Source organism: Harpia harpyja, chromosome 13 (genome assembly GCF_026419915.1).
Source record: "Harpia harpyja isolate bHarHar1 chromosome 13, bHarHar1 primary haplotype, whole genome shotgun sequence".
Lineage (NCBI taxonomy): Eukaryota > Metazoa > Chordata > Aves > Accipitriformes > Accipitridae > Harpia > Harpia harpyja.
In genome coordinates this window covers 31,445,211-31,472,786 of record NC_068952.1, presented here as the reverse complement: position 1 = coordinate 31,472,786, position 27,576 = coordinate 31,445,211, and the positions used below count along the sequence as shown (strand labels likewise).

General features: G+C 39.0%; 1 protein-coding gene across 10 annotated transcripts in view; it reads right to left on the bottom strand.

Moving 5' to 3' along the window:
- Positions 1–27,576, bottom strand: part of RGS7 (regulator of G protein signaling 7) — a 294,692-nt gene that overhangs the window by 16,927 nt on the left and 250,189 nt on the right. For 2 of the 10 annotated variants that reach the window (XM_052805847.1, XM_052805846.1), the window contains 7 exons: positions 27,016–27,077; positions 25,383–25,493; positions 24,772–24,897; positions 16,824–17,010; positions 12,838–12,927; positions 11,528–11,581; positions 959–1,379 (listed from right to left, as the gene is read on the bottom strand). In XM_052805847.1, the coding sequence (XP_052661807.1) occupies positions 1,221–1,379; positions 11,528–11,581; positions 12,838–12,927; positions 16,824–17,010; positions 24,772–24,897; positions 25,383–25,493; positions 27,016–27,077 (789 nt within the window). In that variant the 3' untranslated portion in view covers positions 959–1,220. Of the gene's footprint in view, positions 1–958; positions 1,570–10,645; positions 10,727–11,527; positions 11,582–12,837; positions 12,928–16,823; positions 17,011–24,771; positions 24,898–25,382; positions 25,494–27,015; positions 27,078–27,576 lie in introns of those variants that run through there. The other 8 variants (XM_052805850.1, XM_052805851.1, XM_052805852.1 and 5 more) reach the window with 8 other exon arrangements.

The following is a 27,576-nucleotide window of genomic DNA, read 5'->3' as shown; positions in this document are numbered from 1 at the left end:
CAAACCAAAGTCAGGATGACAGATGGTACTAGAGTTGGCTGTCCTGAGCCTATCCTGTGCATTGCTAAAAAGGCTTGTTTGTCCTATGCACCCTACGATGCCCTGGAGGTATCAGCATTTTGCCTTTTGACTTAGTTCCCATCATCGCTTTTCTACTCAGAGATTCTGCCTACTGTCCTTACATCACCTCTATCAGTCAAAAGTGCCATTTCTCAGGCCAAGCAGAGATTTCTAGTTCCAGCTCAGCTTAGCTTCAGAAGCTCCATATCTGCTGTCTTGTGGGCAACATCTACATGCTGTCATAAACCTGTCAGTAGGTCTCTGTGTGAGTAACCTCAGCAGCAGACATACAACAGCACACCTGAATGGAGCCCTTGAATTAAAATGACAGCCTCCCACATTCCTACCCAAGGTTTGCTCTACAGACAGTACACATAGCACTCCCAAACCACTACCTTTTCAGCTTAAAACGTTGCATTGTATCACAGGCAACAGCAAGGAGAAAGAAACACTGTCCTTCCTATTTAGCAAGTACACACTTGTGTTCTCAGCCAGCTTTGTTCGTGTCCGTTCCTAAGGAAATGCAGTTCAGCCGACCTGGTCTTGGGTAGCGACTGCTTCGCTGTGCAGGCTGCACTATTACAGAATGGGTCTAATTTAAAGACAGGTTTGCTTATGTGATGATGAGCAAGCTGGAAAGGTCTCTGTGCGGCTAGCTTGATAAAAAGAAAATTAAAGTAAATGATTATCAATAAACTGTGTTTGATTAGGTGTCACTGAGAGAAAGAAAATGCCATTTCATGTCACTTTTTAGAAAGCACAAGGTGTGTAACTTTTTGGGGGATGATTTTGCTCTTGACTAATCTTCAGATTCAATATTGAAATCTCAAACTTCCCAAAGGAAAGAGATTCTGCATCTTTTAATGAAAGATAAAACAACAATATAAACATACACAAATTTACAGAGAAAGGATCAACTTTAATACATCTGGAGTAAAAGGTGTTCTTTTTTAAATATGGTATAAAAATAAATGCAAGAAACATTAACAGAGAATATACAGACAACAGACAAAGACACAGGCTTTCTTTCTCAATGTGAATACATCAGTGAAATGAAACCTTCTGTGCTAATTTATTGTGCAATAAATGTGATGCCATATGTATATTTATTAATATATGCATTTTTTACATTTCTTCCAGTTTTTGATTGACGTATTTTTTTAATAAACTGTGCCTAGCAGAAGCTTTTTTTTCACTGTACTTGAGCTTGCAGAAAATAAAAAGACACAGATCCAGCTTGATATGAAGGAGGAAGTGAGCAGACAGTTTTCGAAATGGAGGCATCGAAAGGCTAGAGAGTCCCTCGGAGTCTGTAATGCCTTAGTATACACAAAAGAAAACAAGTCAGGTCCTTGCTCATGCAACATCTTGTTCTACTGTCCTCTGAGTCAGGCAATCAGTGAGCTACAAAGTATGTATAATGATTTGAGTCTGCTTCCATGCTACAAGGTGATCCTTTTAGTAGGACTGCACTAGACTGGTTAACCTCTTTGATGTGAGCGATTTCCCCTGAGGAAAAGATAAAAACAAAAAACAAAAAACAGAAAACAGAGGCATGATCACTGCAAACCTGTTCATCAGCAACCACTTAGTGTTGCCACATCACTGTCAAATAACTAGGGGCACCAACTGGAGTCTGTCAAATCTTAAACCACAAGAAGCCCTTACACTTCAACATCTGCACTGCCAGTCAGCCAGATTGTTTCACAGAATAAGCCAGAAAATTTAAAGGCCATTTTTTAATGAGATTGGGTTTGGCTGATAAGAAACTAATGCTGAGGTTTTTGCTGTCGGTCATACCCAGAGCTTGAAGAAGGCTACTACAAGTGAGAGTGCCTTGGGCTACAAAGATGAATGTGTAAACTGCGGTAGCTCTGTCATGGAAGACAAAATGCTACTTTAAAGTTAAGGTAAGAAAGTAAGAGACAGATTGCATATAGGCAGGAAAGCAGCTTTTTCATGAACGCAGCTCTCGGTTTGCTGAGACCGTATTTACTATTTATAAGCAACATTGGTCAGGTATATTACATGTGACTGCATAAGACTGCTTTGAAGGTGTTTGGATTTCCACATTGTTATTTTCCTCATCATTCCTCCTGTTGCAAGGATGCGGTTTCAGGTTTTTAGGAAGTTCTTTTAATAAGGTATAATGACTGTCCCACAAGAGTTAGGTCTACAGCATGAAAAGGATGATGTAGGGTATGTCACCATGGTATATTTCAGGCAGCTTTGAGCTTTATCTGAGCCAGACAAAAGCCATGAAACCACATAAAAGGAATCAGCTCTCCTAAGGCCACATAAAAGGAGTTAGCTCTCCTAGGGCCATCCTACCGTGCCTCTGTTCCAACAGAGGCAGAGCTGGCACACCAAGCTTACACCACTCCTCAAAATACCACAGGCGTACCCTGATAATGTAACACAAATAAGTCATAAAACATTAAATAGAAAGTGGCTCTAACTCTCCAGTTAGATATTTAATACTTACATTTATTGTATTGTTCATTTTAACTGCGCAACTCAGAAAAATCTGTTTGATTTCAAGGAGACTACAGTAAGAAATACTGTAACTGTGGAGAGATGGCACATTTTCTGCAGTAAATGGTAAATGAACTTATTCTGCCATATCAATGAGTTGTTAAGTCATCTGCTGTACTATAACTCAGTGGAATTACACAATTTAATAGCTATTGTCATTATCAATTAAATTTATGCTCACAGGGATCTGCAAGTTAGTTTCGAGCATTTACTCAAGTGCAATATATCGGAGTGGGTCTTCACAAAAGGAAGAATAACTATTTTATTCTTTGTGCTCTGAAATACAGGTTGAACAAATTAGGATTAATATTTCCCCTACAGTGTAATTTTGGAGGGAACTCATGATCTGCAATGTTGGGTTAGACTGCTCATCCATCAGGTTCACCATATCGCCTGACAGTATTAATTCTCGCTTCTGTGAAAGATGGAAAGTGTCCTTCCTGGCACGCTCTCTTCCCCATGTCTAGCTTTAACTCTGTCGCTTTCTACCTACATTAAATTCACAGCTTCTTGACACTTGTTAAGCCTTAAATTATGTTTTCCTCTAATGTAACAGGTAAGCTGTTATAGTAAGCCATCTGTTCTTTGTAAATAGCCAGAAAAATCTCAACAGCTGTATGGCACTGGAATACAATTTAAAACAGCGTGTCCAAAATTAAGTGTTTTGTTAGGCAATTCATGATGGTCAGCCTTAGACATAATCCCAGAAAATATTGAGCATACTCTTGTCTTTGCCTTTCATTAAGTTATTACTGCTTCATTTTACAGGTCTACAGGCCTGGCTACTTTCTGTAAATATGTATGTGTTCCCTTTAGTACTGAACTGCATAAACCAGTTAATTAAAACAATTAAACTAGGAGTTCTCTATTGTTATTAAAACAATTTTTTCCATACCGCACCAGAAAGCTGTGCAAGCTCTTGTTGTGGGGTAAAATCTGTGAAATAATTTTTTATTCTTATCTGCAACAATTGATTATTTAGGAGTTGTAAATTCCCTGGAATTTTTAGATGAACCATAACCAAATTCTAGCATCTAAGGAATGAATTGTGGTATCACATAAACTAGGACGTTTTGACCTAAAAGCAGGCCAAAACCTAGCTATTATTTAGTTGATCTGACTTGTATAATCTTATTCTACATATTATTTGAATTTTCCCCTGATAGACACGGTGAGCTGTCATGACAATTTTTTTCTGTATTCTGCATCGCTTACTCCCTGGATATTGCTGGTCTTTGGATACTTTTTCTCCTAAGCCCTACAGTGATCAGGATGTCTTTGGATGGTCCTCTCCTCCACCTCCCCTCCCTGCCTCAGAGAATATTACACTCCTTATAGATACGAAGTCTCCATCTGAACAACAACATATGCGCTTTTCCCAGGTATTAGTGGTTCTAATTTATCTTATAGTTGGAAAAGTGACAGCTTAGAAGATACACCCTCTTTAAGAGATCTTCCTCCATGTTTATTCTGAAACATACTTTGTTCTCTGATTGGGAAAATAAGCTTTTAATACACAGAATCCACAGCAACCCCAAATACAGAATTATCCCACCTTCTTATTCAGATCTGCAGGGATTTGTTATTTTCCAGTTTACAGAACATTTCTTTCAATCTCTGTTCCAGAGCATACTTTTAGTTTAGCTCTGTATGGTAGGGTTTCATAATTATCACTTCTAGGAGATTTCCAGATTTATTCAGTTTACAGACTGATGTAAGGATCATCCCTTGTGGGTCACAATTTAAGAGCTGAGCCTAGCTATTTCTTTCAGATACAATGTTAATAGCATTTTCATAAGCCAAATTTTGATTTGGTAAACTACATCTAACAGGCCAGTTTTGAGAGGTGTAGCATATGAGTCATCACACATCGGAAAATATTTCCCGTGCTAATGAGATTAAAGAACAGTTGGAAAAAAAGTCAGAAGAAGTAGCAGATGTTTGATAGAAGAATGAAAAGACCCTTAAGATTTTCAATATATTCTTACCATCACTATTTAGTAGTATATGGCCAAATTCTAAATAGGATTAGGATTTTTGGCTGTATTGGTGCACTTTGGACATATGAATTGAAACTATTTAACAATTTTACTAATAATACACAAGCCAAAATGAAACCCTCTGGACATACACTGACAAGGGAGTCAGAGTATGAGGAGGTAGCACAGCAGCTGGAGTGAACAAGTACATCTAAGAATAGGAAATCAATTGGCCTCAGTGTTCAGTCCCTACCTTAGTATATTACCTGTTTAACATAGAGTTGTCCTTCCAACTGTACTTCTAGAGAATTTAGGGGCAAAATTACAAAACCATGTCCAGATATACGAGCTGCTAAATACAAACGTGCTGACTGACCTATTTATGCAGCACGACACTAACACCTCAGATAATCTGGCAAACAAGTCAGCAACAACCTCAGTACATATGTGGCTTATAAGAAATCAATATGAAATTTATATAGGGGCTGGATCTGAAATGTATGCTAGAGGAAGATCAAGTCTTTCCTTTTAGAAGATTAATTCTGTTCCTTTCTGCTGAGCAACTCAGCGCTCCTTTTTCATGTTTCATTATTGCCAGTGCAGATGCTACACCCCAGGACCAATACAGCTAGGACTAGAAATGAGAATTCCACGCATCTCACCGGGTGTAACAAACGGTGTGAACCCTGCTGTGAGCAAAATGAGATGCAGACCGAGAATCTACCTTCCTTGCTCTCACCGTTCCCCATCTGCTCATGTGCGACACACCTGCAGCACGCCGGCAGCTTGGCCAGCATCGGCAGGGAAAGTTCCCAAGTGATATCGCAGTGCACCACACATGGAGCCGGTATGCAAACAGCCCCTGACAGAAGCACATCTGGAGAGGCACAGGAGCAGAAACAGTAAGTCCCTTTCCAAGATTAGGCAGCCCTTGCTTGTCTAGCACAGGGGAATTGCTTTAGCACCGCTCAGGGGGTCAGGATTCTGCTTCCATTTCCATAGCAGCACGGGATGCTGCTCTCAGCCACCCGTGAAGCTGTATTTCTCTTTCAGACATGTAAGGAAGAGGAGGAGGTTAGCATTTACTGAACTGGGGGCACTAGTTGTCAGCACAGCTGCAGCGTCCAGTGGTTGCATGTGCAGGAAAATCCTTCTGTCTATCGCGGGGATTTGCAGTCCTCTCTTCATTTCTCATTAGGGCCGTACCGTTTTCTGGAGAGGTCCATAGGCAGGAGGCAGCAGCTAAGCGACTGCGTTCCTATTTTGGCTCATTCCAGATTGGGTGACGACACTCCCGATTTCTTTCTCCTTTTGCGCTAATCTTTACATTTACTGATGAGCTGCTCTCATTTGTGATTAACCTACACACTCTTGCCAGATGGGGTAGTTTGGACTTGATTAACCACCTGAAGTGTGGGGTAACACATAAGATTTTCCAACGCACCAATGCATAGACAAATATTTTTAGTATGGTTGTCCTAGGCCTGACCCCTCAGGTTTCTATACCTCTCTGCAGTTCTCATTCCTGCAAATAGCTTAAGACTCAGGTAAATGTTTGTCAGCCGGGCAATGGCAGACACTGGCTTAATACCTGAATGGTACGTGCTGGCTCCTCACTTCGGTGAACCTGGCTGTGCAAGTGCTCAGCTCTCCTTTTCCAGCACAGAGCACAGCAGCTTAGCTCCAGTCGCTGCAGAACCGGACAAGGAGGCCAGTCCTCACTGGCGTGCCCTACAGATGCTCTTTTTGATTTTCCTCATTAGCCTGGGCATCATTCCTAAAAAACCCTGAAACTAGGTATTTGGCCTAATTATTAGTCCAAACTAAAAATGTCAATTATTTAATCAGTTCTTTTTACTCAAACATCAATAAGCCATCTCTTTCCTGAAACAGAAAAAGCCTTCATTTCTACAAACACTTACTATCTTTATTATTGTTCTGTATTTGTCAAATAAGAAGCTTTGTGATTTTTTTTTCTGACTAGCTATTTTTTGGTTTAAATTTTAGGAATAGCCTGCAAGTAAATTCAAAAGTCTAATTAGGATTTCTTCCATGACTGTAAGTTGAACGTGAGATCCCACAGCTGATACTGCATTGAAGCTCATTCACGATGCTATGCTCGAGAAAAATATAGCCCTTGGCAGGATTTCAGAGCTAGATGGTCTGGCACAGTAGGGCTTTGTGCACATAAATTTTACCTGTTCATATAGAAAAAATTCTTGATTAACAGATGAAATTAATATATTAGCCGCTTTGTTTCTCAATAAAGGGACAGATTTTAACATGACAAGAGATTACACTGGTTTAAGCATCTGAAAAGTCTATCCCTCCCAATAAGAACCGAGGAAGCTATTTTTATGAGTTTTAATTTCCATCTCTAGACCATAATTTGCTAGGTCATGTTAAGTGACATTGGACTGAGCCTCTGTGAAAATGTGCTGTGTTCAATGGCCTTCACATTTCACATCTCATGCATGAAATGGTCTAATGTTACTGGTTTGGAGGGGGAAAATATCAAAGGACACAGGTCAGAAAGTTCTTCCAGCTAAGTGGGAGAAGACAGCTGGACAGGGTATGGGTTTTAAATACAGATATAATGGTTTTAAACTCAGGGTTATTAAATAGGGTCTTGTTTATGAGATTATAAGTGAAGAGAATTATCATCTGATGGCTCTCTAGTTTAATATAGGAACTGAGTTTGGTCTGCTTTGTACTGGCTGTTTTTCCATAAAACATGACAAACTTGCAACAAGCACATTTTTTTTGCCTTCTCTATAATCAAACAGCAATAGATGAAACTCTAGCACTGATGGTGGTGTCTGAAGCCATGACACCAACACGTGATGATGGAGTGTCTCCCCCCAGGCAGCTCCAAGGAGGGAGACTGCACCTTCTTGCCCTGCTAACGTGCTTCCTGGTGGGACAAGAAATTTGGCATGGGGTGGAAATGAAATTAGCCCACTCCCCTCTAAATGAGATCCTTTTGTTTAAGGCCTCCAGACTGGTGATTGCAGCTAAGCAGCTAGTGCTCACAAAGGTGTCCTGCTCAGACTACTAGTCTGCCACTGTCACAAATCCTGCATGCACATGAGAAATTAAAGACAAAAGTTTTCCTTAAAGGACCTCTTTGTTCCCATCAATATTATCAGTGCATATTCACCTAGTTTTTTTCTCTGTAATGTAGATGTTAGTACTTGAAGTAGAGGAGGTTTCCTGATTTTTTAATTTTTTAAATATGGATTTTTTTTTCCCCATGTAAATTCCTCAAAAGAATTTCAGTTTTTAAACGCCACAGAAACAGCTGATTTCCCTCTCTCTACTACTGTAGCAAGCAATGAGATTCTCCCGCTCCCTGACTTATGCCTTTAGCTTCCCTACTCACTTCCCTGGGGAGCTGCAAGGGACTAGACCTTAATTATTCCCAAAGAGAAACCTGAGAGGCTGAGCTGGCCGGGGGGGAGCACAGAGCACACTGTCACTGCTCCCCGGGGCTCTGAGCCACAGCTGTGACACTTGTGGTTGGGTGTTACTCCAAGGCAATGCACTTATCCAATGGCGTCATTCCAGTAGTGCTGAAGTGTATGTATGTGCTCGATATTTTCACTCAATACCCATGCGTGTGAATAGGTGAGGCAAACCAAGAGGAGCTGTGCTTACTACTCAGAGGCAAACTATAAAGCTTTCGGTAATAAATATTCCATTTAGCAAATGCCAGTTTGCTATTACTTTATCTATATTGTACGTGAATGCAGACCTGTTTCTAACACTATTCATATTGTCTGTAGTGGACTGCCAAAGGCATTAGCAATTTTGCGCTATAAAATCTACAGAGCAAGCTAAATTGCCAATGTTTTTAAACTGAGCATTTAGGGCTTTCATAAAGCACACCAACTTACTGAAAGTCTTCTGGAAAGAAAACTCCAGTGTCAAAGAAATACAGAGTTGAGCCCAGGAGGTTTTTGTGTATATAGCTCCAGTTTTATTTTTTCCCCATCAGACTAGAATAACAATTCATTATATTAGGTTATTTCCACTTAATTCAAGGAATAATACAGAGGGATTGCCCTTACACGGTTTCTAAACTTTCTAGTTTAACAAATGCTTTCTGTAGCAAGTATAACCCACTTTCAATCAACACTGATCAGGAGCCTCTTACAGTCTCCGTCTTAAGAAATCGGGTTATGAATTACAAGGTCATCCTCTCAGGTTCAGTCCCTAAACACAATCAAGATTACTGGGTTTTTTTAAACACTTCAAATGGAAAAAAATGAGGTCTAATTTAGTTCAATACAAACCCACTTTGACATGTGAGAAAAAAAATAGTGAAAATTAGTCTAAATTTTCTAAATCATCAGACAAGAAAAGAAACTGTAATTTTCATCTTCCTGAATCACTCAGAGATGAAAGCATTTATCCAGGTTGTAGAAGACCTGTTTCTCACCTATTTTCTGTATTAATCAGAAGAACAGATCTATACCACAGTCCCTCACTTCACAGTTGAACAAGTTAATCAGTACACTGTAGGACATTCTGAGAAACGTTTCCCTCATCCCTGCTGGTTGGAACCACTGTACCAAGGTAGATAATTACATTTTATAAACTCATCATAATGGAAAACAAGAACAGAAGAACAAGGATGCCTGGTGGCAAGGGGTCCTGGGGCAGTGGGTGATGTGAATTCAGTTGTCTTGGAGAAAAGGTTTGCACTTGAGTATCCTGACATTCTGGATTAATTTGCAAGCCTCAGAGCTGCTGATCTAATAGAGAATATAGATCTAGCAGTGACATGTTTTACTTTCATACCTGACCCGACTTGACAGACTCCACCCGGATTCACAGGTAGTAGTTTGAGGAAAAGCAAAACCACAGTTATTTTATAACTTGCTCTGTGAAAAAAGAATCGCCCTCTTCTACTGAAGAAGTACTAACGCTTCACATCCAGAAATCCTCGTTCCCATTTCTAGGTCACAGCTGGTTTATTGGGCCTGCCTTGCATCTCTGGCATCCTGCTATTCTGGTACTATGAAAATCGGGCACGCCTGCAGGGCATAATGCTCCAGTGTTTGCGCACAGAACTGCTGGTTTATCAGTAACGCTGCTCTGAGAGGGATTATTGGAGAGTCATCTTACTGCCTCCTAGGCTGTCTTCGCTTTTTCCCTTTTTGTGCTCTACTCTCCTCACATCTGTCTGCAGCTTGCTATTTCTCTCCTTATAGCCACCAGTTTACATACTCTTTACCATAACCAGTTCCTGATCTGTGGGCTGTTTAAACTCCCATGAATAAGCGTAGTTATTGCAGCTTGCTAGGCACTGTGACTGGGAAAAAGCCTGGCTCTCAGAGGTCCCAGATGTGCTACCTACTCTCTACACTCTCTTTTAGTAACATAGGCTCTTTTATTCATATGGAACTTCCTATGGAATTGTCATGTAATTATCATGTATAATGTTACCATGTACAATGTTGTTTTATAGATCAACCTGCTTAGACAACACACAAATCACACTGCAACATGCTATGGCAACACCACCATGCAAAATATAGGGGTTTTTGTTTCAAACATTGGGATAGTCTCCTTTGTGGCTGTTTATTTACTTTTTAGTGTCCTTTACTACTTTGTTCCATTGAATCCAAATTTCTTCCTGATTACAATGGATTCAAAGCATATTACAGGAAGCCTTTACCTATAAGAAAGTAGTTAAAGAATTACAGTTTTGTTTTAACATGTGAGATATTCCCACAGCCTCACAAAACTTTGTTCTTTCACTGTGTTTGTTTCTTTTTTTGATTACTAGAAAGTATATGTATATATTTTAAATACTTGAGGAAATACTCTTGAGCCTCATTATGCCGGAGGCAGTTTCTGAGAACTGCTTCTCCTTCCCTAGAAACTAAAAAACAAAAACCATGATCTTTGCTGAAAGCTCTCATATTTTTCATTTCAACGCACACAGCTCCACTAACCAGGTCACAGAAAAAGCCACAGACGCGCACACACACACACAGCAGCGTCACCTGCACAATTCAACAGACAATGCAGACAAACTTGAGTATAATCCAAGATCTTTCTACCTCTTTTCATAACAGGTTAGTGCTCGCCCTCAGTGTTGGTGTACAGTTTTTATGGCATGGGAAAATAGGGATGTTTCTGCCCTACAAAAATAAATGCGTTGAATGCTTTAGTTTGAACTTTCACAATGTTAAAAAAAAATCCAAAGAAACTGGATAAGTAAAAAGAATCCCACATATCAGGAAATCAGTGGATGTTTTGGCAGGTGGCAAGAGAATGCCCGCAGCAAATTTACCAGCTTTCATTTTTTTACCTTCATGAAATAGCTTTCGAAAATTATGTATTAAAAAAAATCACTTCTTGTAGTCCATCATCAAAATGAAACCCAAATCAAACCCTTGCGCATCATCAGCATGAATTCTTTGGTCCTGAAGAAGCTGTGCTAGACATTAAGGAAGATAGGGAAATTATTATTGTTTATTTTTCCCTGTGCCCAACTGAATAAAAAAGGGACAAACTCTTTTTTGGTAGAATAAAAAGGAGATAGGAAGGAAATCCAATATATTCAAATTGTGTTAGACTTAGTATTTTGGGAGGCACCAGAAAAAGGAACAACATCAAGCAGGTTTTCAAAGATTCTTTACTACAATTAAAAAAAAAAAAAAGAGTGAATAATTTCATGCTTCCTAATGTAAAAAGCATGGCTCCCAAAGGTCCGTTCCTCCATGTGTGACTATTGAGGTCAGTGGGAAAGGGACTAGGGAGGAGGGGTTGTAATGAAAGCACATTATAAAGCTGTCATTCCTAGGAAAATTCACAAACAGTGATGAATACACTTTTAACTGTCAGGTTAGAGAAGCAAAAAGGGAAAATAGGGATCAGTGAGGGGGAGGGGAGAAGGATGTCCCATCAGGTTTACTAGTCTTCCGAGGCAACAAACTTACCACATTGCGTGTGAATTTCTCAAAAGATGTTCGACGATCCAGAGTGTTTTCCAACTTAAATTTAAAATAAAAAAAAAAAAGAAACGAAAAGGAGGGGAAAAAGAAAAGCAAGAAAAAATGGAGTAGAAAAGAAGGATCGATGAAACAATGGACTGCAAAACAAAGTTTGTATAAATCAGGGAGCAAACACAGGTATGAAGTTGTAATGGGACTCTGCAAAACAGGGGATGGGCAAAGCAGATATAGTATTCAACAAAAATAATTTTTCATGGGGATCAAACTGGTTTGATTTAAAAGAAAAACTGAAAATAAAAAGAAATAATGAAGTGCACATCTTGTGTTAATGAACTGACATTCACAAACTTAAGGACTTCACACGGACAGTTGTAGCTTTCTGGTATTTTCAACATCTCTCTCTATATTGGATCTTCAGAAATCAATGTTTGAACAAAAAACAAAATCACACAGTACTTTCATATAATTTTAGGTTGTCATTATAAACAATAGAATGCTATGGTGTTAATAACTACCTTGTTCCGGTAACGATCAGGGCCCTGATTTTGCAAGACACAGGGCTCCCAGCTGATTCTAGGAGATTACTGTTTAGAGCCCACTAATAAAATTATTTATCATCATAGAAATCTGCATTGCACAAGCTGCTCCACATACTCTGGGCTGTGTCTATTCAGAACTCATTCCATAATCTGGACTTTTCTAAGCAAATATTACATACCAAGATATGAGCCTCTGTTTGCCGAAGTGTGACATGATCAGTCTTTCAAGTCAGATTCCTAGCCTACTCAAAACTATTCATGTAATAATAGGGAAAGAAACAGAATTAGGAAGCCCCTATATTTGTAGTTGAAATTAGAAGTTATTCATATGAATAAGATTGTTTCTAAACACATTCTGTAGCTTTTATAGGTGGAATAAAGAGAACAACAATTATTACATAAGTAAACTTGCAAACATGAAAGACTATTCTTCTGGGATTTTATTTTATTTTTTTAATGTATTTGTAAAGCACTTTGCAATTTAAGGTGCTTCATAACAGAGAAAACAGTACAATATGGGATGTAAAAATAAAAATAAGTTTTGCTAGATTAACTTATCGAAACATGCCCGCATGCAGGATATATACACATATATGTATATTGAACTCCTGTGTGTATGTGACCCTCCAAACACGCCAAGCTGGTCACCTACCAGATATCCAGTTGCACTGGCACAGGGGAGAGAAGACTGAGTATTGTTGCAAACATAACCACCGCTTTGCACAGTGGCAAGACAAAGGCAAGATGGACCAATACCTTTTTCTTGGCCTGTAGCAGCTCCTGGTAGGCACTGGATCGTATAAAACGAGGATAAGAATCACTTTTCATCAGTTTGTAAATGTGCTCCTGAAAGGGAAAGAAGGAGCTGTTACTCCCATAGAAGAAGACATACGTAAAATGGGAGGGAATCATATATGTGTTAGTTGTGGAATGTATACCAGCTAGCACTATTTTGGCGAGGCAGTCTTATGGGGTAGCAGGTTGTGGTTCTGAAGCTAAGGCTGAATTGCTCCCTATTCTTAAAGCGGAAATCCCACCTATTTTTTATGTATAAAGAACACAACACACCTTTCTTTAATTTATAGTCCCTATTTCCACTGCGGAATTATTTTTCTAAGAATTTACAACCGAGTCCTAGCTTAAAGCCCAGTTTCAAACCTCCCTTACATTTGCCACTTTAGCTAAGTAACTAAATCAGGAGCCGTGGATCCTTCCTCATCAGATTTTCTGAATTAACTTCTGGAGATGCTTTTCTGGCTTCATAGGCTGGGAAAAGGTGCTAGGTTTCTAATTCAGCACCACAAATAAGTGCTTAAGTTAGGGAGGATATCCCCTGGCTACTCTTGAAAACATCCTTTGACAGATGTTTAGTCTGCTATCCAGCTGACAATATAAAAAGGAAAATACATATGCAAACTGAAAAACAGTTCCAGGCTAATCTAACTTCCGAGATATTTATTCTTCAGAGGCATACGAAAATTTGGAAACCCTTATCCAGAAAACAAATGACACAGGCAGTTTATAGAGCTTTTCTTTTTGGAGCACTCTCATTTCTGTAAAATATGAAAAACTAAAAATCTATGACACTTTGTAATTCTAGTTCTAGTTATAATGTTAGTGTCGTGGTTTAACCCCAGCCAGCAACTAAACACCACGCAGCCGCTCACTCACTCCCCCCCACTCAGTGGGATGGGGGAGAAAATCGGGAAAAGAAGCAAAACCCGTGGGTTGAGATAAGAATGGTTTAATAGAACAGAAAAGAAGAAACTAATAATGATAATGATAACACTAATAAAATGACAACAGCAATAATGAAAGGATTGGAATGTACAAATGATGCGCAGTGCAATTGCTCACCACCCGCCGACCGACACCCAGCCAGTCCCCGAGCGGTGAATCCCTGCCCCCCCCCACTTCCCCGTTCCTAAACTGGATGGGACGTCACATGGTATGGAATACACCGTTGGCCAGTTTGGGTCAGGTGCCCTGGCTGTGTCCTGTGCCAACTTCTTGTGCCCCTCCAGCTTTCTCACTGGCTGGGCATGAGAAGCTGAAAAATCCTTGACATTAGTCTAAACACTACTGAGCAACAACTGAAAACATCAGTGTTATCAACATTCTTCCCATACTGAACTCAAAACATAGCACTGTACCAGCTACTAGGAAGACAGTTAACTCTATCCCAGCTGAAACCAGGACAGTTAGGAAAGAGATTTGTAGAAAAAGCATTCAGAATAGGAAATACTCTGAAAAAAATTTTTTTTTAAAATCCATTAATTTGTGTTAGCTATTTTTGTTTTATTTTTTACTCAAATCCTACCTTTCACTATAGGAAACTTGAAGCACAGCAATCAGGAAACAGCAAATAAACTGTAAAGTAAATACGGTTTCTCAGCTTGGTACAGCATATAATTAGTGAATAGAAAAAGAAACAACAAACCACCTTGCTTGTAAATTATGGCAAGGTAAAATTAAAGCTGACTTTTAATTTTTGTTGTATTAGAAAACTCTAGAAATGATTCTAAGTGCCTTTCATTGTATTTCTTGTACTAAGCAGAGAAATTCTGGTGTATATTCAGAACTTAGGCTGGTTCATTTGGGGAGGTTTTATTCCACTTAGTTTCTATGAAAGCAGCCAACGCAGCCAGCAGAGAGCAGAAAGGACTGTGCTCCTGTTGTACATAGCAATGGTGATGGGCATTAAAATGTCATTTCTGTGCAAAAACCAACCCTGTAAAAGCAAGAATAAATTAGGGTGTATTAGTATTGTTAATGTACCTGTTAGTCAGGAATTGAGGCTGGATGTTATTTAGCACAATGGGTCTATTTTTACTTATGTATCAATCTCATTTGACAAAGAGTTCCATGGTGCCATCTTTCAACTCCAGAAATGCTTTTCAAAACATTTTTAACCACAAGTAAGTGACCTGCCAACTGTCAGAATGACTTATAAGTGGTCTCTTCCCCAACTGGCAGGCCATAAAGAGCCTGTTGCAGAGGCAGAGCCCTACTCCTGACAAAACCCTGTCCCTTCTGTTGGGGCACTCTGTAAAGGTCCTAAAGCTTCACGTCAGAACACGGCAGGTACAGTCTGTCCCCTTTTCCTGGAGAAATGGAGGCTCCCAGGTTCAAGCTGTTCGCTGAACTGGATCAAATCAGCACAGGTCTGACAGGAAGAAATGTCCTGCTTGCATAAAGACTGAATACTCCACAACTTTCATAAATGAAGGCAAAAAAAAAAAAAAAAGAGAGAGAGTAGAGAGGTCTGGAAGTAAAATGGTCTTGAAATTTTACACCTTTTTTTTTTTTTTAAATTATTAGATACTGGCAAGGAATTTAATTGTCCTTTACTGACTCAACTGCAAAGACTTAGTTTTTTTAAAACCTTTAATCTTGCTAGATTGTTTATTTGTGTAACATGTCTTTGCTATATGCTGCATTCCTAAATCTCCAGGGTGTCAGCAGATGCAAGCAAAAACTGTGTGTTTGGCTTAATGTAGAGTACTTCAAAACAGTGGGTATGATACAGTGTCTAATGAAAACTTTATGTTGCATCATAGGTTACTATTCTCATAATAGCAAAATGAAAAGGTGGTAGAATTATTCCCCCTCCTATTTAGGGCAGAGACACTCTCCCAAAAAGTAGAAAGCCCCGATTCAATTCCCTTTTCTCCTTTGTGGGACTTGCAGCAGCATCTCCTGACTCCCAAGATGATGACCTAATAATCAAGCTGCAGGAAATTCTGCAGGGATATGATCTCAACCTCTCCTTTTGACACCATTTCACTTTGCATTAATAATTAAATTTTCATCACTGGGCTGCTGATGAAAAAGGGAGGATGGTACAGGTTCTACTACTTTTACTGTGAATCCAATTCTTTTCTATTGCTTTTCTCAGAAGTCTGCAAAGATGAAATATTAAGTTATAAGTCACGTGAAGTGTTGCAATTAATACAGAAGTACTTGCTTTTATTTCCAAGGAAAACAGAGATTTGTGTTTTACCATTTTGGTTTTTTAACTTTTACTTCCAATCTCAAAAATATAGGTATTTTCACAAATCTAACTCTGGTCAAAAGTATCTTTTGATGATGGTATTCAAACTGTGACTAAATCAGACCCCCAAAAGCCAAGTAAGACATTTACAGACTGTTCTTTGCTGTTGTATTAGTGATTATTGAAGAGCAGATCTTTAGGATCTTTGCCCAATGTTCTGTAGATAGTAGTTTGATAAGGTATAGAATATACAACATCCATGAAATATCTGCACAAGCTGTTAAAAAATGTTATTTCTCACATGGGTCCTATTCTTTTCATGATGGGAACCTACGACTCCTATAAATGATAACAACACTTTTGGACATGCATTGAGAGAACAGACATTGAGCCTGTATCAAGGGAAGTCTTTCAGAGACAGATCTTGAGAACTAGAAATCAATGTGTCTGTGTGGGGGAACTTTTCTCTTATTGTAACTGAGTAAGAAAATTAAGAAAACAGGAACATGAAAATATCATTTTCACTGCACTATATGCTTTGCTCTATTTGAAGCCCACTTGAAGACTTTATACCAGGCACAGAAGTCTCATAAAGAGCTTTAGTAATTCATAAGCCTCATGAAAGAATGTTACCCATTTGCATTGCCAAAATGGCACTTTAATTCCCAAATATATCTTATTTTATGTATGTAGATTTCACTAGCCGATATTCTATTTCAAATGTCCCTAAACAGGATTGCAAACTGACCTGAGCATCTTCAAATGTGTATCTTCCAGGGTCCTTTACATTCTGCGTAGTTTTGTCATAACTTTTTGAATCTAGATTGATAGCGCTGGGTGCACCTGGAGCAAGAAATTCTTGCCAGATTTCTTGGACGCGAGCAGGAACTTCACGGATAGGCCTCTTCTTCAGGTCTTCTACTGCTAACCAGAACCTATGGCACAATATAGCATTTTGACTTCCAATTCATTATAATCATTAACGAAGTGCTCATACTCTTCTTTGCTCTTAAAAAAAAAAAAAATTAAGTAACTGAAGGTTTAATCTAAAACATGCTAAAATGAGAAAAACCTGTGATTTCGTGTTGGGTTCAGCATTCCGGTATACTGTCTCAGGTAATCAATCCACATTAAGAAGCAATTATTAGAAGCCTCTTCATGAGACAGGTGGGAAATCCTTCCTTAGTTATGTATGGGTAACTTGCTTAAGGGAAGGTTTCCATTTAACTGGAATTAAACTGAGATTTCATTTCACCTAAACCACAAGGCTTATATCGCTTATAAACCTATTGCTTTTTGACATTCCTTCAAAAGCTAATAAGAATTTATGTTCTTGCTCTCTATGTGAATCTCTCTGAGTCCTGCTAAACTATAAACTGTGTAACTGTAATTTTGTTACTATTGCTCCCCAAATCATGTATGAACAGGAAAAGCATTTGTTTTGCCTGCTATAATTTAATTTCATTCTTCAGCATTGCATTTCCATGCATATTTTTACTAAAATGCTGAATGGAAGTACCCATTCTCTCTTCTTTTCTGCTGCTGAGCAAACCAGTATCGGGCAGCCACATGCAGTGCGTGCCAGTTCATTGTATCCTTCTCACTCAGTCTGGAGCAGGATCACTAAAAAGGTCTTGAGCACTTTGTGATCACAGCTAGCTAGCTATAAGCTTTGATATTCACTTTTCATTTGCTATTATGGTTGCTTTATCGTTATTTCTTCTGTGGGTGTTTAGACTCTCACTGCACAAAATAATTCTAAATTCAACTAGGATCCCACGCTTAGACATGGGGCAGACCACTTAGTTCTCTCCCCACCTCCCCCCCAAGAGCTCAGCTACAGTTTGACTTGGTTAAATATGCGATATATACTATCGCAACATTTCATTATTGTTTTGACACAGCTGATCCCACGAAATAGATAAACTGAACCTTGAAGTGAGTTAACTGTGAAATAAGTTGGATTTTACAACGCTGACAAATAATTTGGGTGCACCTTTAAAATGTACTTCCACCCTGCTTACACTGTGAGATCAAACTGAGCTCTCTTAGCTTAGTTAAACAGGGATGGGCTAGGGGAGACTAACAGTGGAACTCTACTCAGATCCTCCAAGAAAGCAAAATGATACCACCCTCAATCCAAATTCCAATATAGTCATTGCAACAACTCTTAAGAGAGGGTAGTAAAGCACAGAATAGAAAACCTTACAGTATTCCTCCTATAAGACATTCTTCACTTGAGATTATTTACCTTCCAGGAAGCAATTAGTCCTTCATAGTCCTGCTTTGAAAGTCCTTTGTAGCACAGATGGAAGGAGCCCAAGCTCATTGCTCACAAACCATTATGGTCAGCTTCACTCTACTGAGATGACTATTTCAGGTATTTCTACACCCTTCAATTTCCATAGTATCTAAGCACAATCTTTCTGTCTATTGATTCCTTAAGATTCTCCAAGAGACAGAGAAGTAATATTGTCCCAGTTTTGCAAATATATTAATAATGTAATAATGTACAGTGGTTTCTCCAAGGTCACAAAGGGAGTCTGTGCCAACAGAATATCAGTTTCAAAAATTCTGGGTAGCATCACTTATCTCTATGAACTGCAGTGTGAATTGAACATAGATCTGCACAGCGCCTGAGGACATATCCTGAGAATCTGATGGCAATGCAGTAAGAATAGAGGCCTCATAACTCAAGTTTAAAAACTGCATGGCTCACAAACCCTAATTCGGTTCACTCTGTCAAATTTGGGCAACCTACTTTGGTTTTCTTAAGCTGCTTTTGATATTTGCATTTAAAAGTGTATATCCTGCAGTGCTAGCCCCTTCAAATGCATCTTCTGGGACTGACTGATTACTCATGTGTATCGAAGTCAGGTAAGGAATAGAAAAATGAAAGGGAAGGATGTTCTTTGTAAACACACATTTTCTATCACCCTGCAGACATCCTGAGGATCTAGCTCAAAGCTGTCACATTCTTGTTTGTTCTATTATATCACTGCCAATACTTTTGGAAGTCACCACAAACACGCCTTAGGATGTTATTTTCTTTTGCAAGTAAACTGTTTCCATATAGTAGGTTATACTCAATTAAGGGGAAATAGATGAGAGATAAATTTAACCTCTTTGAGGAAACATTCAGCTCCCAGCAAAGAATAGGCAGGTTGTACAGACACATCCTTACAGGCTGAACATCAGCTTTTTGATAGATTAATTTTATTTTACCCTTCTAACATTAGCATTCAAAACCTATTGAAAATGTGAGGCTCTAAATATAGAAACCTCAGTAAAAGTGGGAAGAAAATGCTGATCTCTGCGGTATGTTATGTCTAGGGTGCTTACTTCACAGCCAACACACATTTTAACATTTTAATCTACTTACTAATCTTTCAAGAAAAAATGCCTGCCCTCCTCCTACAGATAGTTGAAGTCAAATATGCAAAGTTAGGAAATGCCAAAAATAAGGCTGCCACTTCTTGCATTTTCAAAAATAACTTTTCTGAATATCCCATGGCAACCAATAGCACAGATGAAGTTGAAATGGAGTCTGCAAGACCTCAGCACAGGACCTCAAATCAGAAGAGCTCCCTGTCCCCTTTCACAGCTGTCTGCCTCATGAGCTGTGACCCGAGCGAGGGAAGACTCCTGCAGCAAACAACACACAGTGTGCAACAGTAAATACGTGCAAGGGCAGGAGAGGGGAGAGGGGGAACCCAACTGCATTTTCTGGACAATGATATACACCGATTTAGTGCTACGCTGTGGAAGAAACTAGAGTTCAGTCTCTCTGCCCTTGCATGAAACCCTGTATCTCCTGTTGGTGGAGGTTTGTTTTTGCCATGGAGACCCTCTCTGCAAGATGCTCAGTACCATTTGAACAGAGACCTGAGTAGCTGGGTATAAACCTCACTGCTGTCTTCTGTCCCAGCTGGGTCACACGCCAGACATATAGCTGCGTGAGAGTGTGAAGCATACGACAGTTGTACATCCAGCCACATGACATGGTAAGACACATGTTGCAAGACATCTGGGGATTATGTCCTTCAGCTGGATTACTTTCAAAGTGAGGGTGGCCTTGCCAGATAAATAGCACAGCTGCAACACGGCTTCTGTCCCATTAACTGACCTAAATGTCAGAGGCAGCCATCAGCAGATCCCAGATCAAGCTAATCAGTTGAATTTAGGACATAGGAACACAGAGTGAGAGAAAGGCTGCAGTGATTCTCCACAAAACGTGTGAGGTTTAGGCAGAGTGTGGAGACAGTGAAGTGGGAATTACGTGGGCTTTGCACCCAGTGTATGTGACGCAACAGGTCAGAGGACAGACCTTTCAGCATTTTCAGCAAAGCAAAAAAAAACCTTAACAAACTCTGTGGAGAAAATCAGCTAACTTTTTTCTAGGGGCAGGAAAGACTACTCTCTGATACCTAGACTCCACCTTCTTGCCAAGTACAACTTCAAGCTTCAAGACATAGTAGTGTTGAAGGTCTTCAAGAACATGACAGAGAAAACTATTAAATCTTGCAACTAGGTGGTTCTCATCTAATCTGCAGAAATAGCAACATTGCTGGGACTTGAAGTTTAAGCTTGAGTCTGAATGAGAAATAAAGCACGGGCAATTTCAGCCTTGAGGATTAAATTTTGGTCTAGTTATTAGCACCCCAAACAGGGTCTCATAATCAACAGTGTGAAGGATAAACATTACCAGTTCCCATACTGTGTGGGAAAGTGTCATTACCAGCACTTCTGTTCAGACTTGTAGGACAGACATCAAGGACAGTTAATCAATCTTCATACTTTGTAACATCCAGAACTCTCTCCTCCACCATCAGTGAAAACAGAAATGTCTTGCATTTAAAACCATCAAGAGTGGTGATTGCAATAAAGAGCAAAAAAGTGAAAGTGAAACAGGCTGGATTAAAAAGAAAACTTAACCTCTTGCACCATTCTCCCTCTACTCTAGTAAAAGCACTGCTATGGCATTATTAAAAGAATAACCAGAACCACTGAAGTAAGTTAAACATAAAATTAAGCATTATGACTGAAACAGTTTGTAGGCAGCACTGCAAATTTTTAGTAGTGCCTATGTGGGGTTTTATTTATTTTTTCTACAGGATATAATCAAAGCCTCTATCTCCAGTACAGAACATTTCTACAACAACTTAAATGGATAAGTCCAAAATAAACACCTCGCAAAATCTCAGCTTGCAGGGGGATGGTCAGAGAAAACTTATTGAGAGAAAACATCTAAATCTAGCTAACTCCTCAGTCCCTCTCTTCTTTTTCTGGACAGCCAGAACTCAAAGCCCCTTTTCCGTACAGGGGAATAATGCGGATCAAAGGAAGGGGCAAGGGGTCCAGCGGCTTTTCCTTCTGTGCATCACGGCAGATGTCCTGTCACCACTCTCCCTGCACTAACCTAGGAGGCTTTTGCAGTCTTAGCGCTGCCTTGGAGATCACACCTACTGCAATACTGCATAATGACTTGGACAGGCTTTCAGGTTGGCAGGCCTGAAAGTATTTAGATCTTTACAGGCTGCAGTTCCTACAAAACAACCACTTGGGAGCAAACGTACAATCAGCTTATGGATGTTAACTTTCTAAAGAATTCTGCAGCACTGCAGACAAAGGATATGGAGAGGAATGAGGATTTTCTACAGGGATGAAAGAAAGCAGGTGCCACATTGCAGCAAGATTCATTTCACTATCTCACTCTCTTTGAAAAGTCATTTTTCAGTGCTCCAACAGCCTTGTGAGCAAGCTCAGTAGTACTGCATCACGCTCAAACTTAAGTCTTGTGAATTTTAAACAAAGGTCACCATTTTTGTAATAGGCCATGGGAACTTTATCAATCTATTATCCAAATCATATGTTACTTTAGCTATTCGTTCTGTGTAGTGAGCAGCATGCAAAGTGATCCCTCCAAAAAATCCATATGGTAACAAGAAATTACAAGTCATAGCACGCGTGAGGTGAATACAGAATCCAACCTGGGTGTTAGCAAACTGCAATCACACTGTAATGAAGCTACTGCACTGACAGAACTGCTTAGACAGTTTTATTCCTTTGCTATGCTTTACAACACCCCTTTAGAGAGTGAAATACTATTAATCTCCATTTACAGGCAAAGAAAAAAAGCACAGAGATACAGAGTAAGAAGGTGAAACCTGGTTGCATTCCTAATCATTGCACAGTTCTTAGTTTTAACTCATGGCTCAAGTTTCTTCATCCCTGTTCTGTTTCATAAGGCAGGATCTATATCCACTAAGAAGGAGATTCTCAGCCAGCTTAGACACTCTCAGTCCAAGTTAATGAAACAGTAACACTGGGACTTTTAGCTACATAAGATAATCACACTTGAACAGAAACGGTGTATCTGGTAGACATATCATTTCACATTTTTTGTATTCCTTTCACCAAAGCGAGGTATTAGACTTCTAATCAATTAATACTGAATCTCTCTGTAGTGTCTGCAGTCCCGTGCTGCATCCTGTGTACAGCGCTTCGTAGCTTGAATCCAGGGTCCCAGCTGCCTATCCCACTGTGGGTTTGATGGTGCTTGTTGTAAATTTTATCATGATTAGATCTGTAAAAGGACAAGCGCCAGCTACTGACTTGAGTTCACTTTGCTGCAGTGGGAAGATGTGGAGGGAAATATATCTTTTTCTCAAGGTAGCTGTCAAATCCGGAAAAAAACACCCCCAAAACCCAAATTGCCACAGTAGGGTTAACGGGTGAGCAAAGAAATTGGTGATCTTTTAAATTTAAGGTTTATTCAGCAGTAAAGCTTGAAACCATCAAGCTTTTCATTTCTGTTACTGACACCTGTAACATTTTGACTCCCATACACAACGAGCTTTACAAATTCATGCTTTCTAACCTGACTTTACTGTGTAAGCCTAATGGTGGGTTGATTTCCCTACAGTTTGAGAATTCATAAACCTAATTCTGAGCTTGTGAGACAGTTTTCCTTCAGTTAATCATCACAGAAAGCACCTTTTCAGTGCAAGTTTGATCCCCTGCCTGATCCTTCCCGGGGACAGCCTTTAAGCTCATATTCACCATTGCTCAGATATTACATTTTATAATGCCAATATAAGAATCTGGAGAGAGACACAGAAGAGTAGGGGGCATGTCAAGGAATCAGCTCTGAACAAATTTCTCTAGGGAATTTTTCTGGATCAGCCACTTGCAGTTTGCCTGTGGTTAGTGTTGTAAATAGGATTAGAAGAAAGAGCTAGGGATTATGCAGGTAACAGTCTAGTTGGCAGAGAGACAAATTAATCATAGACAAGCATAGAAACTGCAGCACACACTGGGCTGGATAGGTTCATGTTTGAACAGCTGCTCTGCATAAGGAATTACCAGGATTCTCTTTCAATAAAATAATTACCTTTCCTTTCCTTGGTATTATTCTGATTTTAAAAATTTCATTTTACTACATGGTTTTTTTAATTAAAAAATAAATCTATATCTGTCACTAACAAAGTTATCAACATACACATACAGGTCAGGCCATATTTCCATGTGGGTAACAGCAAACAAATCAGTTGGAAAATATCTTAAGGTCTAGAGTATCTAATATACATTTGTGATGCAAAATTCAATGTTTGAATATGAACATGGTCAGCAACTTAGAGAAGTCCATCTCCAATTCTTCTGCTGACAAACTTAAATTAACAACAAGGAGGTCTATGCAATTACTCAGTATTTATCAATCAACACCACGAAATGCTAAATGCCTCTTCTAAGAGGCTACATAAATGTAACTCTAGTATGAATGGCTATGCTGTACCACTTCCAAATGAGAACTGGCATAGAAAAAAAGTAGTTTAGGATTTTTCTGAGTTCTAGAATGTGTACAAATAGGATTTTATACCCCTTAGGTATTGGTGAATGAGAAGTGATATAGATGACGTCTGAGAAGAAGGTGGCATAAAGAGAAAAATCTGTTGTATGTGCTTTTGTACTATGTACAGTTTGACTTACCTATAGAAAGGCTGTTATTAATCTCTCTGAAATAATTCTTACTGAAACATGACTTCCTTAGAACAGGGACAACAAAACATGTTATTACCCAATGGATGGACTATAATTTTTTAAAATCAAATAACTGTTTTCCCTCACTTAAAAGTAATTCTGTGTATATACTTTTAAAAAAAAAATTATTTAAGATTCATACACTAGCAGCACCTTTCCATTTTGCAATTAGTGAGGAATTTGAGAGCTAGTTGTCACAATACTTCTGTTGTGTCAGGTCCACGAGTACTAGAATCTTGGTGGAGATTTTCAAAAGATCAATGATTCCCAGAAACCTGACCAACAGTGAAAGTCTGTGAATTTTACTTTACTGTTCTCATAATATTGGACTTCATAAAAGATACTGAATAGGCTTTGAATGGGTCAGTGTTTTAAACCTTTTAATAAAATGAGCTGAGAGAAAAGCTCTTACGTGGGTAGTTTGACCAAAAGTTGGACATGAATGGGAAAATATGCTTCATGTGAGTCTCTGTTTACTGTATCAATCTTTCCCTCAGCCTGAATATGGGAGCAGGCAGAAATCTGCATGAATGGATTCTGAAAGGTAAGACAGGAAAATTTCTGAAGGGGTCAAGAAATGGAAAGAGAGGTATCAGACAAAAAAAACCCCCAATGTATCTTACAAGCTATTAAAAAATAAAGTCCCTCTCACTTACCTTAAATTTTCTGAACTGAATTCTGACTCCAGGAATTTGAGAAACTGCTCTCTTCCCACAGGGTCTTTCAGAGCTTCATCCATGCCAAACCCCCATCGTTTCACCCTCTGCTGTCCTGGCTCTTTGCTACAGAAGAAAAAACAACAGAACCCACAATCAGCAATACTTCAGTATTCTAATACTCTGTGTTCATAATTTAGACTAAGTCCTAAAGTTCAACCACAGATTTCTCACCTTCCAGATTGCTCATATCTGCGCAATGTTCAGAGATGAGCAACCAGGCTGTTAGTACTTACACAGGATGGAGGTAATACACATGCATTTACACAGAAGAATAAGGACTTCCAACTAGGAAATGTTATCAGATTTTAAAAGGTGTCTTTTTTCCCCACACTGGAACCCTGGAAACTGGTTACTGTAACTTTTTACACAGATTTATTGATCCATAGCTCTTCCCGTCTTACGAAACTGTAAAGCTGGAAAGACCAAAAGGATGCTGCATTGCCCTTCTGCCTCAGTATCTTCCTGCAATACCTCTGTCTGAGATCTTCACATTTCAAGAAAAAACTGTTATACCCCCTTACCCCAAAAGAAGAAACAAAATTATATACCTTGTCTCCAGTTCCCAGAAAGTGGTGTCATCTGATATCCAAGGGTTTGAGGGATCAGGGGGCACAAGAAAAGGATCATATTCCAAATACTGCTCTGTATAAGCTAATAGACTAGAAAAACAAAAGCATCAAACATTGTCACGTCAGGAGGTAAGGAAACCTGACCAGGTTACTCCAGTTAACAAGTCGCCTTGCATCAACTGAACCATGGTAACCAGGCGCGTACACACTCAGAAGTCAGCTACAAGCTCAGGCAAAAATATGTTTGCTCAAGCCTTTTAAAAGTGGACCCCTGAAGAAGGAGGGGTGGCTCAAGTCTTATCAAGAGCTGAAATAAAATAAACTACAAACTTCCCTAATACTTCCACATAGCTCCTTTTAGTGCTCCTTTAGGCACTAATAAATTAAATCAAGCAATCTCTTCCATGCACATTTGCGTTCATAAAGGAACATGTTTTATACCCCCATGGTTTTAATTATCAGTTCCTTTAAAATCTGTTCTATAACACTGCATGATATTCAGGTCATATTTATTGGCCCTGCAGCTGCTATGACTCCTTTATTCCTCTTTTACATACAGTTAATATTTTTATTATTTCCTAATCAAATGGCCCTACTCCCAAGTTTATTGCTTTCCAAAAACCCCCAATTTTCTTTCCAAATTCTTCGGTATTCATGAATTGGTCTGACTCAGTTGAACAAACTAAAAACTGCTTGTATTCTGGGTAATTTACATCTCCCATGCTCTTATTCCTGCTTTCTGTTTCCTTTTGCCTCATAATTATTGAAAGATTATTGACAAGTGAGGACAAGTATTCTTCCTTTTCATTCCTATTTATATTTAATCTGTATTCTATTTTTACTGTTCAGCAAACACAAATTCTTAACCTATTCTCTTTATAAATATATATATGTGTGTTTGTGTGTGTATGCATACCTACACATATCTAAGCAGACACACATACACAAACGTCTATGAGAGGATGAAGAACCATTTGTATTTGGCTTAAATTCCTTTACTAAGTCTTATGCAGCTCAATTTTCTGCAATTTTCACTATCTCTGAATTTGATGTGTAAGATAGAGCATTCCTTTTCTCTACCTCTTCTCTGCCTAAGCTGTAGTTAGTCTTTCCAAGGGGCTTTTTGTTTTATTTGCTTTTGAGCGCCTTCCTGACAAAGTTTGGTCTTATTTGGAGAAAGATTCCTACTAGTGTTACATCCTCTGACCTGAAGTAAGTTCAGACTCACTTTGTTCAAGCACTGAGCTCCTCACCCAGCTCTGCCGATCAGTTCCCTTGCTTTATCAGTGATTGCCCTTTTGAAATATCAAAACAGTAACCCCAGACCTATTTCCATTTAGCCTCCCTGCCAATGCACAATGAAACTTGTGACCACTTAGTCAGAGGTGCTTTCAGTGACTCTTGGGTTTATCAGAAATGTATCATGGAATATCTGGGCCATCTTTTATCAATAAAAGAACTTCATACCTCCCACTTAAAGTAAACTCTCTTCAGTTATTTCTATGACACCTGAGCTCCCTTGTATCTCTTTCTTTGAAGCTATTTCATACTGACATTTTCCCAACAGTTATCAGTCTAATTGAAAAACCAGAAGATGTGACAATATACTTACCTCTCTGCAACTTTTGACATTTTTAATCTATGTCTGTCTAATTGCATTTGCCAGTGCTTAATCTGCAAGAAAGGAAGGCAAAGAGTTTTATGAGTAGTTCATTGCTTGACTCTATTTCCATAACTTTTTTATTAGGGCTGTAATTTAACCTTAATTTATCCTAGGGCACAGAAGAGAAATATATCTGAGTTAAAACAACATTTCACCAGTGTAGTTCTAAAATAAATGGAATTTTCCGTCAAAGATAAAAGATCATACAGAGACAAAAAAAGGACCCAATATAACATTTTCCCTAAAGGTTCATCAACAGAAATCCAATTAGCCTTTTTTTTAGATTTTTGAAGAGAACAACTAATTCTTCAGACATTTACCTTCTCTCAATTCTAACATCTCAGGAAAGATTAATGAAGCATTAAAAAACAGTAGATGAATGTGTGAACCCATACGTGCATACACGGGGAGGTAAGTATACCCCCAAACCTTGAATCAGTGTTGAAAGGAAGAACAAGCTGTCTACTGCTAAATGGGCTAGTGGGCTTAGCAATACAAAGAACCCACTAA